This window comes from Carettochelys insculpta, chromosome 12 (assembly GCF_033958435.1).
Source record: "Carettochelys insculpta isolate YL-2023 chromosome 12, ASM3395843v1, whole genome shotgun sequence".
Taxonomy (NCBI): domain Eukaryota; kingdom Metazoa; phylum Chordata; order Testudines; family Carettochelyidae; genus Carettochelys; species Carettochelys insculpta.
The window spans coordinates 16,016,500-16,035,084 of NC_134148.1; the positions used below are offsets into that span (position 1 = coordinate 16,016,500).

General features: G+C 44.8%; 1 protein-coding gene across 1 annotated transcript in view; it reads left to right on the forward strand.

The window, feature by feature from the left end:
- Positions 1-1,570: 1,570 nt before the first annotated feature.
- Positions 1,571-18,585, forward strand: part of THSD4 (thrombospondin type 1 domain containing 4) — a 593,806-nt gene continuing 576,791 nt past the window's right edge. The window contains exons 1-2 of the mRNA XM_075006841.1: positions 1,571-1,599; positions 6,188-6,257. Of these exons, the coding sequence (XP_074862942.1) occupies positions 1,571-1,599; positions 6,188-6,257 (99 nt within the window). The remainder of the gene's footprint in view (positions 1,600-6,187; positions 6,258-18,585) is intronic.

An 18,585-nucleotide genomic window follows, 5' to 3' on the forward strand; every position in this document is an offset into this window, starting at 1 on the left:
TGGGATGGAAGAATCTCAAGCATTGTTATAGACTGGGAACAAACTAGCTAAGCAGCAGTACAGGGGAAAGGAATCTAGTGATTATAGTGGATGAAAGGCTGGATATGAGTAAACAGCGTGCCCTTATAGCGAAGAAGGCCAATGGCATATTGGGGTGCATTAGGAGGAGCATTTCCAGCAGATCTAGAGAAGTGGTTGTTCCTCTCTATTGGGCACTGGTGAGGCCTCATCTGGAACATAGTGTCCAGTTTTGGGACCCCCAGTATAGAAAGAATGTGGATGTGCTGGGGTAGGTTCAGCAGAGGACAACAAAAATGATTAAGGGACTGGAGCACATGACCTATGAGGAGAGGTGAGAGATTTGGGCTTATTTTGTTTGCAGATGAGAAGACTGAGGGGTGATTTACGAGCAGCCTTCAACTTCCTGAAGGGGAACTCTAAAGAGGATGGAGAGAAACTGTTCTCAGTGGTGACAGACAGCAGAACAAGGAGTCATAGTCTGAAGTTACAGAAGGAGAGGAGTAGGCTGGATATCAGGAAAAACTACTTCACAAGGAGGGTGGTGAAGCACTGGAATACGTTGCCTAGAGAGGTGGTGGAATCTCCATCCCTACAGGTTTTTAAGTCCCAGCTTGACATAGTCATGGCTGGGATGGCTTAGTTGGGGGTGATCCTGCTTGAAGCAGGGGGTTGGACACAATGACCTCTTGAGGTCCCTTCTAGCTCTGTGATTCTATGATTCTATATATGTGTTTGCAAAACTAATAATCACAAATGTAAAATGCTGTGTACCTCGGGGGGCGGGGGGAAGGTCTAAGGTTAAAGTGCTTGTGTGACCTGGGTTCACTTCTCTGTTCTGCCACAGACTTCTGGTGTGAGTGTGGGCAGTTGACTTAGGCTTTCTGTGCCTCGATTTCCACCCATCTGTAACATGGGGTTGGTATCACTACCCTACCTCATGGGGGAGTTGAGGATAAATACTTGAAAAGTCATGAGGCACTCTGATAACTATGTGACAAATGCTGGGAGGATGTGTTGGCTTTTGCCTCTGCCACAGAGGAGTATTCTACAGTGAGCACCTGCAGGCTTAGAAAGAGTACTGGTACTAAAATATGAAAGTTCTTTAAAAAAATCTTTCATACCCTGAAACAACTAAATGACCTGAGTCTTTGTGTGAGGCAGTTGTGAAATCATGGCATGGTCCTTGCTGTCTCACGAGAGGGGGACTGAAGGCTTCAGAGTGTCCTAACAGAGACGTGATATAAAAAGACAAGTACCTTAGCACTGATTATTCATACTTTCTTATTCAGCCCATGACTTGACAGTCCATTTCTTACTTGAGTATGGGTTGAATTTAAGCACACATTGGAGTGCAAAGGAGTTCAGCTCCAGAAGTTTGGTTGGGGCCCAACTCTAGTTTCATAGACATCCTAGAAGTAATGAATAGGTATTGACAAATATTGATTTTTCTCTATTTCTGTAGGGTTTGTGTGTAATCTGCATCAAGTTCTAACGCACGGAAGGACATTTGTTTACCTCAAAAGGCTCAGAATCTAAAGAGTCGAGGACCATGGTAGACAGTTTAATAGTACCTTTGAGGTAAGTTGTACAATGGAATTGTTTGTAATCATTGAATATGCTCCTGCCACAGTGCAATAAGTGTTGTTTTGACTGATTGTAGACTTTACAAACATGCAATACTTTAACTGTTTGGACCATTTGTATCTTAATGAAAAGTCTAGTCAAAATGGCTGTCTGATTGAATTCATTGATCATCTAGAATGATCAGGCAAGGACAATGATTTTTTGGAAGTGGAGTCAGGAAGAGAAAACTGGAAAGTTTGCAGTGTCTTGATCCTGTTCCAGAAGGACATCTCTTCATCTTGTGTCAGTGCATTAGCAGGATTTCTTGTAATGTGAAGAATTATTTTACTATTTTGATGATCTCTGATGACTCCTATTTATAATAAATGCCTGCCAAATAATTTATTCGTAAACTTTTGAAATGAATGGCACTGTATGCATTAAATATGAAAAGTATATGTTCTTGGAATGATTGACCTACATGTTCATGTCATAGGAATAGGGCATTGTGTGTTTCCATCCCTTCTTGTGAAGATGGGCTGGAAGTGACACCTCAGATCTCATGCTTTCTCTTCCATCAGCTCAGACTTTACATGGCAGTGGATCTGCTTTATACTGTAGGTGATAACGGTACCACCTTTTCTGGCTTCCCCTGTGCCCCCCACAGGCAGATCTGGAAGCCCCTTTGCTCAGGGAAGTCAGTTGCCATGGTCTTGACCACCAGATGCACAGGTGATGGTAGTTATCTCCAAAGCTTACACCCCAAGGAGATATGCCCTCCCACTCCCCCCTCCAATGAATAATAAGGAAAAAAACTCACTGAGGGATCCTGATGCATCTCTTTGTATCTTTCCACCCCGTGGGTTTTCTGTGCTGGGAGGAGCCCCTTGGTCTGTGTGGCATCAAACCCTTTTGGCATTTCTCTCCAGTTAAGTGGTATTGACTTCAACAGGAAACTCCCCCACCACTCTTTTTTTTTTTTTATTGTTAATAATTTTTGTAAAAAAGTCATATTGCTACTATGAGAAAGTGTGACTGAATCTTTTGCTGCTGTCTCCACCAGGGTGAGGACAGTCCCACTCTTGAATAAAGTCTTGCAGTTTTGGGGGGCAATACTGTTATGCCCCCTTAACTCAGCCCTGCTGCTCCAAGGGAGAAGGGGAGCTTGGGGCACCAGCCCTGTGCCAGTCAGGCTGGACTAGAGGAGTTCAGAGCACCAGGTTTCTGTAGTAGGGCTCTGTGCCCCTGCCCCCACCCACCCCAGTTGAGAATTGCAGGTTTGGAGAATATAGCACTAGTCAAGCATGACAAATAAAATTACCAACTCCAGAGAAGCAGCCAAAGTCAACCCTTAAAGTGAAATAACATGATTTTTCTTTTTTAAATCATGACTCTCCGTCAATCCAGAGGCTTTCCTGAGGAAGGCTTAAACATTCCTGCCAGATTTCCTATGTGCTTGAAACAGTAGGCTGATAACACATGTTCCTGGTAGCTCCAAGCACATACACAAACTATAAACTGCCCTCATTGTCCCAGTGGGTGCATGCACACACATGGAGGTTACAATGCAGCCTTTTTAGAGAATGGCCAGGCAAAGCTTGGCACAGAATAATCACGCACAGGTTAAGGAGTTCAGATTTAGAGTGGGAACTTTTGATCTGGTAAGTAGTTTGCTTTGAAGATTACAGGCCTTGCTCACTTTAGAACTGCCACCTTCCTGCAGGATTTTATTACAAGTGATTCGTAGAAAAGTTCAGCCCATAGACAGAGCCTGCCCTCTTGCTGTTCTTGATCGTTTGTTTCCCTATGCAAATACTGAACTTCCTATTGCACCCTCTGAGGGAAGGGGGTGGGGAGCAGGGGTGGATGGGAGCCAGACAGAGGGAGAAGATTCCAGAAAAAGAAGTAAAGTGAGTATTCAACTGGAGCAAATCTGACGTTCAGAACTATTATGGGGATCATATAATGTGAGGCTGTCGGGAGGAGGAGGGGAGTGTGTAGTTTTTCTAACTAGGAGTTTTCATATTGCCATTAAAACTTCATTGAAATGGGGCACAATGAAGGAGATCGCCTGCCCCTGGGAAGAGCATGCATGTGTAACCTTGGAGGCACTGAGACCATGTACTAGGGAGAGTGAAGTCTCTGCTCTACAGCTTTGGCTGCGAGCCAGTAGGCCTTTAGCTCATGTGGTACAGTAGAGGGCTTTAGCCCTTAAGGTTGCAAGTTCAATCCCTCCTGCCGAAGACCCTGCTCCATTGGCATTACATATAGCAACACATATGTATTACAGGACACGCTGTAATAGGAGGCTCTGTGGTTAGGGCACTGAACTGAGTGCTGGAGGATCTGAATTTATATTCTCAGTTCTGCTTTATATCCATAACTTTGGGCAAATTACTCCCTCACTTTATGCACCCGTTCTCCTCCTCCTCCCCGCCAGCCCTTGATCCTTGGTGTGCATGCTCTTCCGGTCTCTTACAGCACATGCAGAGACTAGTGCCATGAAGCTCTGACTTTAGCCGGATTCTCTGGGTGCTGCTGTATAAACAAAAACTGGACGAGGTACCGGGCGTTTTTCGGCTCTTCAACTGGAGTAACTTTTTGAAAATAAATGAAAAATGTACATGGTTTTTTAATGGTAGTATTTCTCAGAAATGAAGGCTGGAGTGAGGGTTCAGGGAGGTGGAGGGGCAGAGGTTGGGTGGCTTAGGGAGAGGGTTGGTGAGGACTCAAGGGAGGGGGTGGGGTTCAGCAGTCAGTGCAGGTGGGAGGTGCAGAAGTTAGGGTAGGAGTCTCAGGACAAAGGAACTGGGAGGTGTGTGGAGGTTTACTGGGCCAAACCTGGAGGGTGAGGGTGATGCTGCTATGGTGGTAGCTCCTCCCAGGGAGCCAGGGCAGAGCTCCTCATACAGAAGTGGGTCCTCGGACGGAGGGCTCTGGGGCTGTGTGCTCATCAGGTGGCGGAAGGGGCTGGGGCTCTGTGGGCAGGCCTGGTCTCCAGGTGCCTGCCTTGGCCTGCATCCTGTGTGGGGAGAGCACACTGGGGGCAGCCTCAGCCTGCTGCTGCTGCCGCCGCCTCCCAGGCCTGCAGCTTTCCAGGGGGTCATTGCTTGGCGTAGTGACCACCCAATCTTGCAGCCTGTTGGGGGTGGACCCTGGCCTCCAGCTGCTCCCTTAGCCCTGCACTTGTCTGAGGGTTGGCACTTTGGGGGCTACTCCCTGCCTCAAGCGGCCCCCTCCATCCTGCAGCCTGTTTGATGGGACACTTCTGTGGCTGGCCAGGATCTGGGCTGTCCCCACCTCCATTATACCCTGTGACCTTGGCTGTAGTGGGGGAACCAGGCTCTCAGGGCTGCTCCTCTCTCCTGCACACACACTCATGTCCTGTAGGCTGTTGAAGTCAGGGGAAGGCTCTGGGGGCTGCCCGCAGCATCCAGTGCCCCCCTTTGGCCTGCAGGCTATGGGGAGAGGCTCTTGGAGCTGTCTCTAGTGAGCTCTCCTTCCCTGCAGCCTGCAGGCTATCTGGAAGTGGGGGCAGGCTTCGGGGGGCTGCACCTCTCCAGCTGCTCCCATGGGGCCTGAAATCGGTCTGGGGAAGACCAGGCTCAAGGGCTGCACACTTCGGCTATCTCCTGTAGCTAGAGTGACCATCTGTCCCGTACTGGGTGGGATGGTCCCATGTTTGGGATGCCTTGGCATCCTGACTTATTTTTTAAAAGGGATGAATTGTTCTGTATTTGGACCATCCCCCTCCACTTCCCTGAGCCTTGGGGAAGCATGAGGAGCACCGGTGGCTGCCACTTCCCCAGGGCTCAGGGAGCGATGGGGACTGCCACTTTCCTGGGGCTCCTGGGGACTGTTGGCAGCTGCCACCTCCTTTCTGACTCCCCTGGGGCTTGTAGGAGCCACCCCTCCCCACCCATATCTCCCTGTCCCATATATGGGACAGAGAGATATGGTCGCCCTACCTGTGGCCAGGCCAGCAGGCTGCCTGGGGAGGGAGCCAGGCTGGGGGAGGGAAGGGGGGCTGTGTGTCTCTAGCAACCTCCTGCAGTGGGCAGGCAGTCTGAGGGGGGCCAGGTTACAGGGCGCAGCCCCCCTACCCCCCCCACCAGCTGCCTCCCTGCAGTCTGCAGGCTGTCTTGTGGGGCAGGATCTGAGGGATGCCACCCCCCCGCCCCCAGCTGTCCTCCTCCTGTAAGTTGAACACTTGGGTGGCTGCCCAGGAGAGATTCAGGTGCCACCCAGCTGATTAGCAGAGTGCTCCCTGTCACCCATAGTGGGACACATGTTTTGTTGCTGGTCGTCTACATCTGCACATGCCTTGATGCACATAACAAAATTCATTACACCCATGGATGGAAGAAATTAGCGGGAACGCTGTTGCATGCCCCTCTGATGCTTTACTGCCATGCTGTATGGTCTAAGGAATCTTGTTACATGTGGACACTGCATGTGGGGGCTAAAGTCAGACTTAGGCACTTGAATAACTTTAAGTGATAAACTTTAAGTGATAACTTTAAGTAGGCTCAATATGGGGTAAGTGCTGTGGTCTGGTCATTACCCACAATAATCATTCAGGGTATTTATTTATTTATTGCAGACTTCTCAGTTCACTAGTGGTGTTGGGATTTCAGCTGGTCATTCCGCAGACGTCAGTTGAACACAGAAAGGTAAGCTCCAGAAATTCAGGTTTTGTATTACCAGAAGTAACCTGCAGGATGTCTTACTGTAAGAAACACACAGTGACTTGGTTTAAATACTTCTGCTGTTAGGCGTTGTGTGGAGGATCTTATTATTTAAAATGATGGGTCTTGTGCCCTAGTGTTGATTGGTTTGCACCATTACAAGGTCCAGGTTGGAATCCCAGTTGTCTGCTGGGAGAGAGACTAACTAGTGCCATTCAGTACCTTGCATACTGAAGGATTATAGACTGGGGTAGGCACTATCATTAATTCTCTGATAAGTCAAAGAAGTGGCCTCCAATGATGAGTTTTAAAGGGCAGGGTGGAAGGGGAGTCTCTGCTCTGTAATGATAACGTATGGGAGGAACGTTTCCCCACTGAGCTAGGCGTCTTCCCTAGAGGCATTTTCTTCCTTATGGTGTTACTAGGGGTTATAATTGGATGGAGTTCACTAACTGAGTGGTTCACCACTGGGAGCCACTTGTGGTGCAGTTTCTTACCACTTTTATGTGCTGCTGCTGGTTTTACGTGTTGGCCCTTACATGCCACCTTTGGGTTAATGGATTTGCTCTTCAGGAGTCCGCTGATCTCAACTAGCAGGGTGTTGCACTAGGTTGGAGATACAGCCTGGACTCTAAACGTGAGTACTTTTTATAAATCCAAACCAGCATCTTGATTGGCACTCAGAACAAACTGGTAAACTTTCTTTTCTCTGTCCTTGGTATCTGCACTGTTCTCATCCCAGTGTAGCTCAGCAACAACTTGTAATTCTTAAAGGCACCAAAGAGCCCAGTTGTTACCATCTGGTTTGTCTCTCTGGAGCAGGCGCATAGGGTACATATGCATTTAAAACAAAAGAAATCCATTGCTGAAAAGCTAGAGGTGTAAAAGGTGGTGGGTTTTTGTTTGTTTGCTTTTTATCTTGAAGGCAGTAAAGCTCATGATTTTAATGAGGTTCGTGAGATAAATTCCAGAGCTTTGCACCCTAAGAGTTCTGATTTCTTCTGTCCTGAGGCCCAACCTTATCAGGGAAATGGCTATTATTCTTGAAGAATGCATTTGTTACCTCCAAGTTGCTGTGGCGTGTATGTGTAACACAAGTTAAATGAGGTGACTTATAATTTACAGCAAGCGCTTTAGAAAAGTGAGTTCTGACTAGATGGAAGTTCCATTTCATGAAGAATGTTGAGATTTTTGAAATTTGGCTTTGTTTGACCTTGAGCAAAAAATGAATATTTACAGATTTTGGAAAAGTTTGGGGGAAAAAACCTTCATTTAGGGTCAGTCAAAATGTTTGATTTTATTTTTAGTTATTGTTTTGCAGTACTTTGATTCATAATACAATACATCATAAAAATTTGCAATAAAAACTTTAGAGTTGACAGATTGAAACTTTTTGGTGTTGCATGGTGACAATGACACTTTTCCTCTGGTTTTCTTACAAAGTGAAATTCCAGCAAAAAAAAAACCAAAACCCAGTTTTTCTCAGAAGCTGCATCAACACAACCCCTCCCTTTCAGAAGAGGCATGCAAATATGGCTGATCAGAAATGCAAATTAGGTGCAGATTTAAATGCCTCATAACTTATTTGCATATTCCCATGTGATCTGGCTTCCGGAAGAGCCGTGTCTCGAAGAAAAAGCAGCTGTGCGGATGGGTTTCCTTCAAAAGGAAACACCCCTTTCGAAAGCACCCTTTTTCCTGGGGGGAAAAAAAAAACTGGAAGAAGGGAGCGGCCATATAGACACAGCTCGTTTTCGATTTTGATTGAAATGCATATTCTAAAGAAATATGGTTCTGTTGCAGTTCCTCCAGCTCTGCTCTAGCACTAACTGCAATCCTTCTTGTGTTGGACTAGCTGCCTTGACAGCTTTAGCTCAAAGCAGAGACCCTGCTTAGTATGCCTCTATTTAAATTAGTCTACTGTCATGCCCCTTTATGATCTGAGTGTTGTGTCATGGAGGCAGGCATGTTTGCACCTTCTATTCCATCTTGTGCTACCTACTGCTATTTAGCGCCTTGCTCCGTATTGGTGACAATGGAGAAAGTGGTGTAATCAAGCTACCAAATGGATTTAACAAAACCTGTTAAGTGAAATAGAGTAACTTAGGAAAACAGTTTTTTTTTCTTTTTCTTTCATTCTATGGAGTTCCTACATTAAATTAAGTAAAACCAAACTCACTTCAGGTTAGTTGAATAAGAAATGGAGTAATTGTGGGCCTTCTGATGTATTAGCCTATATGGACTAAAAGACATTTTAGTCTTTAAGGGACATTTTTTTTTTCAGTTCCTGGTAGGCACTCTTGGAGACCACCTTGGAGCTGTTTGTTTTATTGAAAAGGAGGAGAGGCGCCTGTGAAGGTTGCACACAGATTCCAAGACTGTATGTTACTCTTGGCCCATACATTGTAGGGCAGGAGTCTATTTATGCCAAACTGGACTTAGACAAAAGGTACAAACTTGACAAACTTCCCAAAAACCTTTCTGACCCCACCTATCGGCTGCCAGACAACAAGACTCTGTTAGCTTCTCAGGCTGAGACATTTCTCTTATTAAATGTCAACTCCCAGCTTTGTCTCTGGGGGAGTGTGTCCAACTTTGTTGAATCTCTGCTTACATTTGCTGAAGGAGGAGCTTTGTCCCCTGCTAGCAGGTTCTATGTGCTGTTCTGTATTGAGCTACTTTTGCTGCTGTGAACAATGTGGAAGAACAGCAGATTTGTTCAGGGACAGTTTGTGTATTGGAACAGTAACTCTTTCTAAAATTCTAGCTTAATGTTTTTGGCATCTTTCTTAGGTACAAGGCTTTATGGAATTAAAAATCAGCATACACATTAAATGTGGACCTGAGCCAGTCTCTGGGAATAAAGAGACTGTTCAGGAATATGCCAAAGGCACAGGCATAAGTCTTTTACTGTTTTAGTTTATGGCGCTGGAAATAATGTGATTGTTGTGGCCTGGTTTACACTACAAGTTTAAGTCAAACTTAGCTGTGTTAGGTTGATTTTTCTAAACAATGAGCCCACACTACCAGGCTCATTCTGCTAATTTTAAGGGCTATTAAAGTCAATTTCTGTATTCGTTCCTGATGAGAGGAGTATTGGTAAACTTGTCCTTGCGTGGTTGACTTTGGAGTAGTGCAAACACAGTGGTGTAAAGGTTGACATTCTTGGACTCTAGGAGATTTTCCACAGTTCTCCAGTGTGACACCTCTGGCCAGCTCTTTCAACTCTGCTGCTCTCCAGGTACTTAGGAAAAGCCCTGGGAAAATGTGAATTTCATTTTCTGGTTAACCAGCATGGCAAGCATAGTAGCGCAGATCAGCAGCATGACTGACCATGAACGTCCAGAGTTGCAAATGTGCGCCAGCATGAAGCATGCAGGAGATCCTGGATCTGACTGAGGGGTGGGGAGAGGAATCTGTGCAGGCAGAATGACAAAGCAGCAGAAGATATCTACACCAAAATAGCACAGGATATGCTGGAAAAAGATACACCAGAGGCACCCAGCTGCTCCACCTGCAGATAAAGGAGTGCAGGCAGGCATACCAGAAAATAGAGGGGGCAAATAATCATCAAGGCTGTCTCTGGTTATCTCCCAAGTGACCCTTCAGGCAACAATGAAGAGAACATTGTTGATGAGGAGGAGGAGAAGAAGATTCAGCAGATGAGTGGAGCATTCGATCTCACTGACAGCCAGGACCTATTTTTAACTTTGAAGACAATCCCCTCCTCCCAGGATGTAGTGCTGCTGGACTTGGGTGGCAGAGAGGGTGCTTCTGGTGAGTTCACAATTTTAATCATGCTGCAAGTCAGGTAAGGCAATTGGGTGTCATCTGTGACAGCCACTCTGCCTGCACAGCGGGGGCTCCTGGGAACAGTTTGTTAACATGTCTGGAGATGGAGAGGGAGTCCTCCCTGGATATTTCCACAAAGCTGTCTGAGGTAAACTTTAATGCTGCTCACTAGGTTTTGTGGAGGCCTGTTTCATTTTGTCCTTCATGGTAGGACACCTTTCCATGCCAAGCCAGCAGTGAGCATTCTGCCCTCAGAGCAGCACAAAGCAGTGCAGCATAAGGTCCAGGTTTCTGGCCACATTCAGCCAGCACCCACTCCTTACTATTCTGTATGATTCAGAGAAGACTGATGTATCACTCATGGCCACCTGGATGAAGCAAGGGAAGCTATCTATCTGGTGCGACTGAGGCAGTACACCTCAATTTGCCCCAACAAAGCATGGTTTGCTCAACACACGTGCCCCTGATTGCCATGCCTGATCCCTGTCCCTCATTCCCTTAGCAGGTCCCTGTGGGAAGGGAAAATTGCACTCTCCCAATAAACAGGGGATGTTAAACACACTGTGGCTGAGCTGATACCCTGCTGTCACAACTGGCACAGCCCCCTTTTGGAAGCCTAGATGAACACCTAGCCATGGAAACTGCAATTTGCAGCCGTTCCATTGCATGCACATGCTTTCAAAGCAGAAGCAAAAGACCAAAGCCCTGGGCTGTTCTTTACTATGCCTGCTACCAAACCCAATCCAACTGCTCCCTTAAGATCTGTGTGTTGTACCTGATGCCTAGTTTGTAGCACTTAAAAACACAACTTTGGACTTTTACACCACACATGCCTACTGTTTGGGACAGATGGTTTTTTATGGTCAGAGATTAGCTTCTGTGTTCTACAGTATATCTTCTATTAAAGTCTGCCCTTCTGCATACTGAAATGCATTGCTTCCAAAGTCTGCCCTTAACATTTTTCATTACAGCAGGTTCAACAGTGGGAATGTTCCCCACTCTCCTCCAGCAATTCACCTTTCACAAATCTGAAGGCAGAAAAACTGAATTGGGATGGCATGCTTAATAAGCAAATGCTATCCGCCCCATTGCTAGGGTGCAGTTTGACCAATGGAGGAAAACAATGCTGCAGGAGACACAAACAGAGCATGAGGAGAGGAGGGTATTCAGGGAATGTGAAGCCAAGACCCAAGAGAAGACCTTGAGACTTGTGGGACAGCAAACAGAGCTGCTGAAGCACCTGGTAGAGACACAGGAGAAGCATGTAGAACACAGACCCCCTCCCACATCCCATGCTGAACAATCTGCCCTCCTCACCATTCCCAGGCACCCTAAAATGTGTGTGTTGGGAAGTGGGGAGACGAGTCAAGGAAAGCCTTGAATCAACTCTCAGGGATGTCTCCTGAAACAAAAGGAACAGCTGTGATTGCTGAACGGTGGGATGTATTACGCCTCTTGCTCCCTTCCCCACCCCCAGAGCTCAAGTCTTGAACTTGTTTTCTGTTTCTGCTGTCTGCGTGCATTAATAAAAATGCATGATTTCTCAACAACAAGATCCTTACTGCTTGTGTTACAGTGGGGGGCTGAAGGTTGGCTTACATTTGTGACCACTTAATGCAGGGGGCAACTTGTCAAGAGCAACACGTGACTGTCATCGCAATTTTGTCATCCACAAAACTGATTTTCAGAGCCTCTCTGATTTGCTGTGCTCCTTGATGTGCTCTCCTTATTGTCCTCATGTTTGCCTGCTCATAACTAGTGGCCCAGCCAGCAGCCTGCAACCAAAATAGTGAAAAGAGCCATTTTTTTCCAATTTGTTTACAAAATCAATACTTCAAGAGCTGCAATGCATGTGAATACAAGACGGTCCTTAAAAATAACATCAAACCGCACTTTTTGTCACCCCTATTTTAAGAACAGTGTGCGCACAATGATTGGTACCAGTTAGAAAGTTGTTACCCCCATTTCCATGCTTTACACACCTCAGCCCCCAAATCTGCCTCCCAATCCCCAGGATTAACGTGCCTCAGCTAATGAGCTTCTCCAGCTATGCATGCTGCCACTGCTCCTCCATGGCTGCCGTCACGTCCCCCTGCTGCTCCTTTCCCCTGCCACCTCCTCAGCGGGGCTGCACAGCTCCAGTAGGGTCAGACTTGACTATCCCTCCCCACAGCTCTCCTGCTTGCTTCCCCCACCTGCAGTGAGAGTGGTTCCCTGCCCTGCTGTGCTGAAATAATGGAACTAAATTTAATTGGTTTAATGGTGAGATCTCTCCTGCCGCAACCAATAAACGAATTAAATCTAGTTCCATTATTTCAGCCGCAGCAAGGCAGGGAGCTGCAATAGGAGTGCGCTGTGGCAGCATCAGGAGCCACAAGTGATTCCTTTTAGAGAGCCACGTGCAGCTCAGGAGCTGCAGGTTGCTGACCCCTGCTCTAGGCACTCTGCCTGGACCTCTCCACCCTACCAGAAGACTTCCACCTTCTCTTTCACCGATATTACGGAGCACACAGCAGGCTGCTACAGCAATGGAGAATGTTGCTTTTTGTGAGGTCTAATCTGAACATAATTTATGAAAACTTCCCTTTAAGTGTCCAAAAGCACATTCTACCATTGTTCTGCACTTGCTCAGCCTGTTGAGCTGCTCCTTACTGCTATCCAGACTACCTGTGAAAGGCTTCATAAGATATGAGAGCAAGGGGTAGGGTAGGGTGTCAAGAATAACTACTACCATTTTAATGACTCCAATAGCATTTTTCTGGTCTGGGAAAGAGAGTTTCATCTTGCAGCTTTCTGGAGAGACAGACTTCCTAAAGATGTGCTCCCATCATGCACTTTCCCCACCGCCCCATGTTTATTCCCATGAAATGGCAGTTACGATCCACCAGTACCTCTTCTGGCTTATGTCCTCTTTTGGCAAGATGGGCAGGTTCCATGATAAGTGTGTGTTATCTATTGCCCCATCACAGTCAGTGAATGGTTTTGATGTGATGGGGGTTCCCTGTTTGCTGCATGTTACCCAGAGTCACTGTCCTTCCTACTAGAAGGGTATAGAGTGCTTTGGCTGCTTGGATCACAGCTGCCCCCACTGTAGATTTACTTACTCCAAATTTATTTCCTGTTGACCAGTAGCTGTCTGTGCAAGCTTCTGCAGGGCTATTGCCACTCACTTCTCAGCTGTCAGAGCAGGTCTCATTTTGCTATTGCAGCGCTTCAAAGCTTGGGAATGCAATTCACAAAGTTCCATGAAAGTGGCCTTGTGCATACAAAAGTTTTGAAGCCATTGCTGATGGTCCCATAACTATGCAGTCCCACCAGTGTGTGCTTCTCTCTCAGGCCCAGAATCAGCATCCCACCGTGTCAACAGGATCAACTACCGCCAGCATCTCCCATTTGCTCTAATTAGTGTTTTTAGACATGTCTGTGTTCACGGCCTCCTCACATTCTTCTTTGCTCCAGTGGCTCCTGGATAGGCTGTGGATGTACTGTAGCATAATGCATTAGGTGTTTACAATGATCACCACCACTGCTTGAAACTGACTGGGGTCCATGTTTGCCCCACTGGGGCATCTATATATGAATAACCAAGGGTAAAAGGGTGCAAAACCAATGTTTTTGCTGTTGCTTTGAAATGTGTGCATGGGGGAGTGAGGCGATAAGTGCACTGTGGAAGGCTGACGGCATGTATTCACAAATCACCTGCTGCACTTTTTTTGTCACATTAGGCCCTGAGGCTAACCAAGAATGCAAAGAGGCAGCAGGAACTGTGGGTTGGCTACCACAGTGCACTGCTGTCACAGTCAAAGGAATTCACCCTACTGGGGACGCACTCCATCAAACTCACATACACATTAGGGACATGCAACTTTGGACTTTACAAAATCGGGTACTAAAAATCGACAGTAATAAATTTGACCTAATCTTCTTGTGTAGACATGACATCAGCCTACACCTTGCACAGCTGTTTTTGCTCTGAAAGTTAAGGATAAGAAATATAATCCAAGTACTAGGGTTGAATACTTGGGTGAATGCACTGCTGAAATATTTGTAAATATTCCAGTTACTCTATTATTCTGAAGCTTTCTGGAAAGTGAAGACAAACCCCAAAGCAGCTGATGAGAATCCAGTTTAACTGCGCTTCAGTGCAGAGTTAACTCACTGGCAGTACAGCTGGGACATTGTATCTCATGACTTTATAGGCAGAGGTTTTGGGTGGCGGTTTTTACTTTGTCTCTCGGTCATTATGTGGTCTTATTAATTTATCTTGTTCTTTATTTCTATTCCTTGACACTCTTTCCCTCTCCCTCTCCCCCAAAGATATCAGTGGTAGGATTTTTTTTTTTTTTTTATTAAACTATCAAAGCAGCTTGGAATAGATTTCTGCTGGAAGCTTATCATATTTCAGCTTGTTTGGAAGTAATAATGTTTTTGAACTAAAGTTCACCGGTAGTTTTACTATGCACACTAATATTTGTTTTAATTTTCTTGACTCTCTTCTTTGAATATATTTGATAGGATTTGCTTACTGTCTGTATTACTATTAAGGGAGAAATGAAAGACTACTCCTGCATGCCAAAATATAGGAAGAGAAAAATTTTAGAATCAGAGAAGCTCCCTTTCAGCAAATCCTATGGGGGCTGAGCAGAATGGGTTACTTTGCTCAGAAACACATACAAATAATCCATTTTTGGCACGCCACCTTATATTTAGTTAGAGAGGAAAATTAGCCATATTACTTAAATAGTTCAGAAGTGCAAATGGAAACAGGCTGTGGGACAGCAGTACTAGTTGAGAGAATTTTTTGTATTTGTTTCAGCTTTTTAGTTTGAACTTCTGCTGTCCTTGGGAGCAATTAAAGGTACCTCTATCCATCTGATTTCTCCCCACACCCCTCCTCCCCCCGTTTGGCCTGGGGAATCATTGGCTATGGTTACACTACAGCGATCTGTCTACAAAAGTTAGTATCAGAAGAGACATTCCGACAAAACTTCTGTTGACAGATCATGTGTACACACAACAGGCGATCGATCTTGTGATTCTCTCTGTCAGCAAAAGGGCCCCTGGAGAATCTGCACAGAATTTTTGTTGATGTTTACTGTTGACAAAATGCATTTTGTGTGTGCACACTCCAAAAGTTTTGTCTACAGAACTTGCTAGTGTAACCGTAGCCAATATTTTGGGCTTCTGCAGAAACAGACTGTGCTTTTTACTATTCAGTTAACACTAGTTAAAAGACAACTAATGTGCTTTTGGTGGGTGGCATTAATTTTGGGACTTATTTCACAATGAAAGTGAATGAAAATTGGTAGTGGCAGAGAGAGATGAGATTGAACCAAAACTTCTGTTCTACAACACAGGAGTGGCAATTGAATTTCATTTATAATATTTGTGGTCACTTGAAAACGATGATGATTGTTAAATTTATAGGGACTTGGCTATGTGAACTAAAAATGAAGAATATATTCGTGTGACTTTACGGGAGTAACACAGTTGAGCTATTTGTGCGGCTCTGCTGTTTATCTCTGAATCTGAAACTGAGATCCAAATAATAATGGGTTTGTAGCAGCTGTTACATTGTTTCTGAAATAGGAATTATTGCACCTATCAGCAGTGTTTTGAGGGAAAGATTCTTCTGAGAGTTTTTAGCCTTACTTTTTTCCTGTTCTCTGTGTGTGCATGCACATCACATGTGTACATAGGCTGCACTTTATCATGAGGGTAGGGTACCCACTGATGTTAGTAAACACAGATGAGCTGGAAACAAAATATTTGAATCTTGGCTATATTTTATGCTTAATTTGTGTTTTCCTAGCTGGACTTTAATGGATGGCCTAGGAAGAATAAAGGGAACTCTGTGCTGAGGCTTGCCTGAATTATAGCAATGCTGCCAAAAAACTTTAGCCAGGTTCTTTGAATATTATTTATTCAGGAATGATTCTCAGTAAGTCAGTTACCATAGTATGTTAACATTTCATTATAACTTTGCCTTAATAAATAGTTTAAAACTGAAAAAGCCATCAGCTGCATCTGCAGCAATAAAATGGTGCTTCTGTCAATGTAGCTAACACTGTTTCAGCCTCTGTGTGTCAGTGTAGACTGCGTCTCTACTAGAGGGCTATGTCGGTGTAGGTTGTGTAGTGGAGATGCCACTAGACAAGCACTGAGGTATTTGTGCTTCAAGTCAAATTCCATAAAAACAAAAAAAATTTAACAGTAAATGATCAATCAAACTCTCAGTATCAAGCTAAACTGAGATGCTGCACCTCCCTGCCCAGCTGCTTTTCCTTGTCTGCTGTACTGGAGCTTTGACTGATCCATTATTCATGTTCTTGCTGCTTTGCATTTCTGTCTCCATGCTTTCTCTCTCCACCTCCCATGCAGGGTGTGTTTTTAAATAAACACTCTTTGGTCTTTTCGTAATGATAATCCTGTTAGAAGCAGAAGTGTCAGTATTTATTACTCTTGTCCCAAGCACTGGCACCAAAGCATATATTCCCAAGGTTTGAGAGTGATTTTGGTGGTGAGTTTAGCTATTTTATTGTTATGTATTTTGTGGCTGTGATAAGACAGTAAATTGTGTTGTCATAGTACTTTCGTGCTCCTTTCCCAGTACCAGTAGCTGTTTTTCACGTACTGCACACTAATATGGGTGGAACATTTCTGGACATAAAGAGCCACATTCTTCTGTTACATTGGTGTAAATGTTATATAATGCCACTGCAGTCAGTGGAGTTGCTTTGTTTCCTGGCTGTTTTTCCTACGGTAACAGGAAGTACTTCCGAACTCAAGATGGAGTCATCTGGAGGATTAACGTGCAGGTTGAATCTCTCTAGTCTGGCACTTTCTGGTCTAGCAACATATGTGGTCTGGGTTAATTTCAGTTAGCTGGATGTCCTCTTATCGTGGGTGTGGCCAAGTTTTGTGTGGTTTCATAAAGTTTGTTTGCAGCCACCAGTCCTTGCTCTGTGTTCTGTGCTGCTGTTTAGCTCTAATTTACCCCAAACTATCATCTAAGAGGCCAGTAAGCAGTAGAAGTGTTGGTAATGCTGCTAGACAATATTTGTTTTGTCAACAGTCTGATGACAAAACTCTGCACTTCCACAGACAGCGTTCTGCCTCTCTGCGATGAGGAATAACACCTTTTGTCGACAGACAACTTTCACCAGGCTGCCCTATTTGCTGAGATTCCAGCTGGCCATTCTGTGGGGAGAGCGGCCAGGCAGTCTGGCTGCACTCTGATGAGGAAGCGGATAGCTTTTTTGATCCGCTTTTGTTGTGTGGACATGATCTGTTGACAGAAATTTTGCTGGAAGGTATCTTCTGACAATAACTTCTGTCAATAGGTTGCAGAAGTGTAGATGTAGAATATGTGAATAGACACTGTTTCTAAATAGCTAAGTGCTATTTTGAAATGCATTTTTTGGTGTAGTAGCATAATTTCGAAATAAACTGTTCTGGAATATCTTATTTTGGAATAAGGCTGCACTGTAGACATACCCTGAGAGGAGAGTTCAGTTCTTGTTCTGACACTTACAGAGTTACATCTAGTTTCATTTATGAAAAAATATGTATGACCCTATTCCTACATAGAATCATAAAACACTAAAACTGGAAGGGGCCTCGAGAGGTCACTGAGTCCAGTTCTCTGCCTTCTTGGCAGGACTAAGCACCATCTTAGACCATCCAATAGGTGTCTGTCTATCCTGCTCTTAGAATCTCCATCACTGGAGATATTTACAAAAATTCTAGGTAATTTATTCCAGTGTTTAACCACCGTGACAATTAGGAAGTTTTTCGTAATGTCCAGCCTAAACCTCCCTTGCTGTAGTTTAAGCCAATTGCTTATTGTTCTATCCTCAGAGGCCAAGGAGAACAATTTTTCCCTCTTCCTTGTAACTCTCCTTAAGGTACTTGAAAACTGCTATAATGTTCCCTCTAAGTCTTCTCTTTTTTAAACTAAACAAGCTCAGTTCTTTCATTCTTCCCTCATAGGTCATGTTCTCTAGACCTTTAATCATTCTTGTTGCTCTTCTCCAGACCTCCTTCACGTCTTTCTTGAAATGTGTTGCTCAGAACTGGACACAGAACTCCATTTGAGGCCTGATCAGCGCAGAGTAGAGCGGAAGAATGCCTTCTCATGTCTTGCTCGCAACACTCCTGTTAAGGCATCCCAGAATTTTGTTTGCAACAGTATCACACTGTTGACTCATATTTAGCTTGTGGTCCACTATGACCCCTAAATCTTTCTTCTCAGTACTCCTTCCCAGACAGTCATTTTCCAGTCTGTATATAGGAAGCTGATTGTTTCTTCCTAAGTGGAGTACTTTGCGTTTGTCCTTGTTAAACTTCATCCTGTTTACCTCAGATCACTTCTCCAGTTTGTCCAGATCATTTTGAATTGTGACCCTGTCCTTCAAAGCAATTGCAACCCCTCCCACCTCTGCAAACTTAATAAGCATAGTCTCTGTGCCAGTATCTAAATTGTTGCTGAAGATACTGAATAGAACTAGTCCCAAAACAG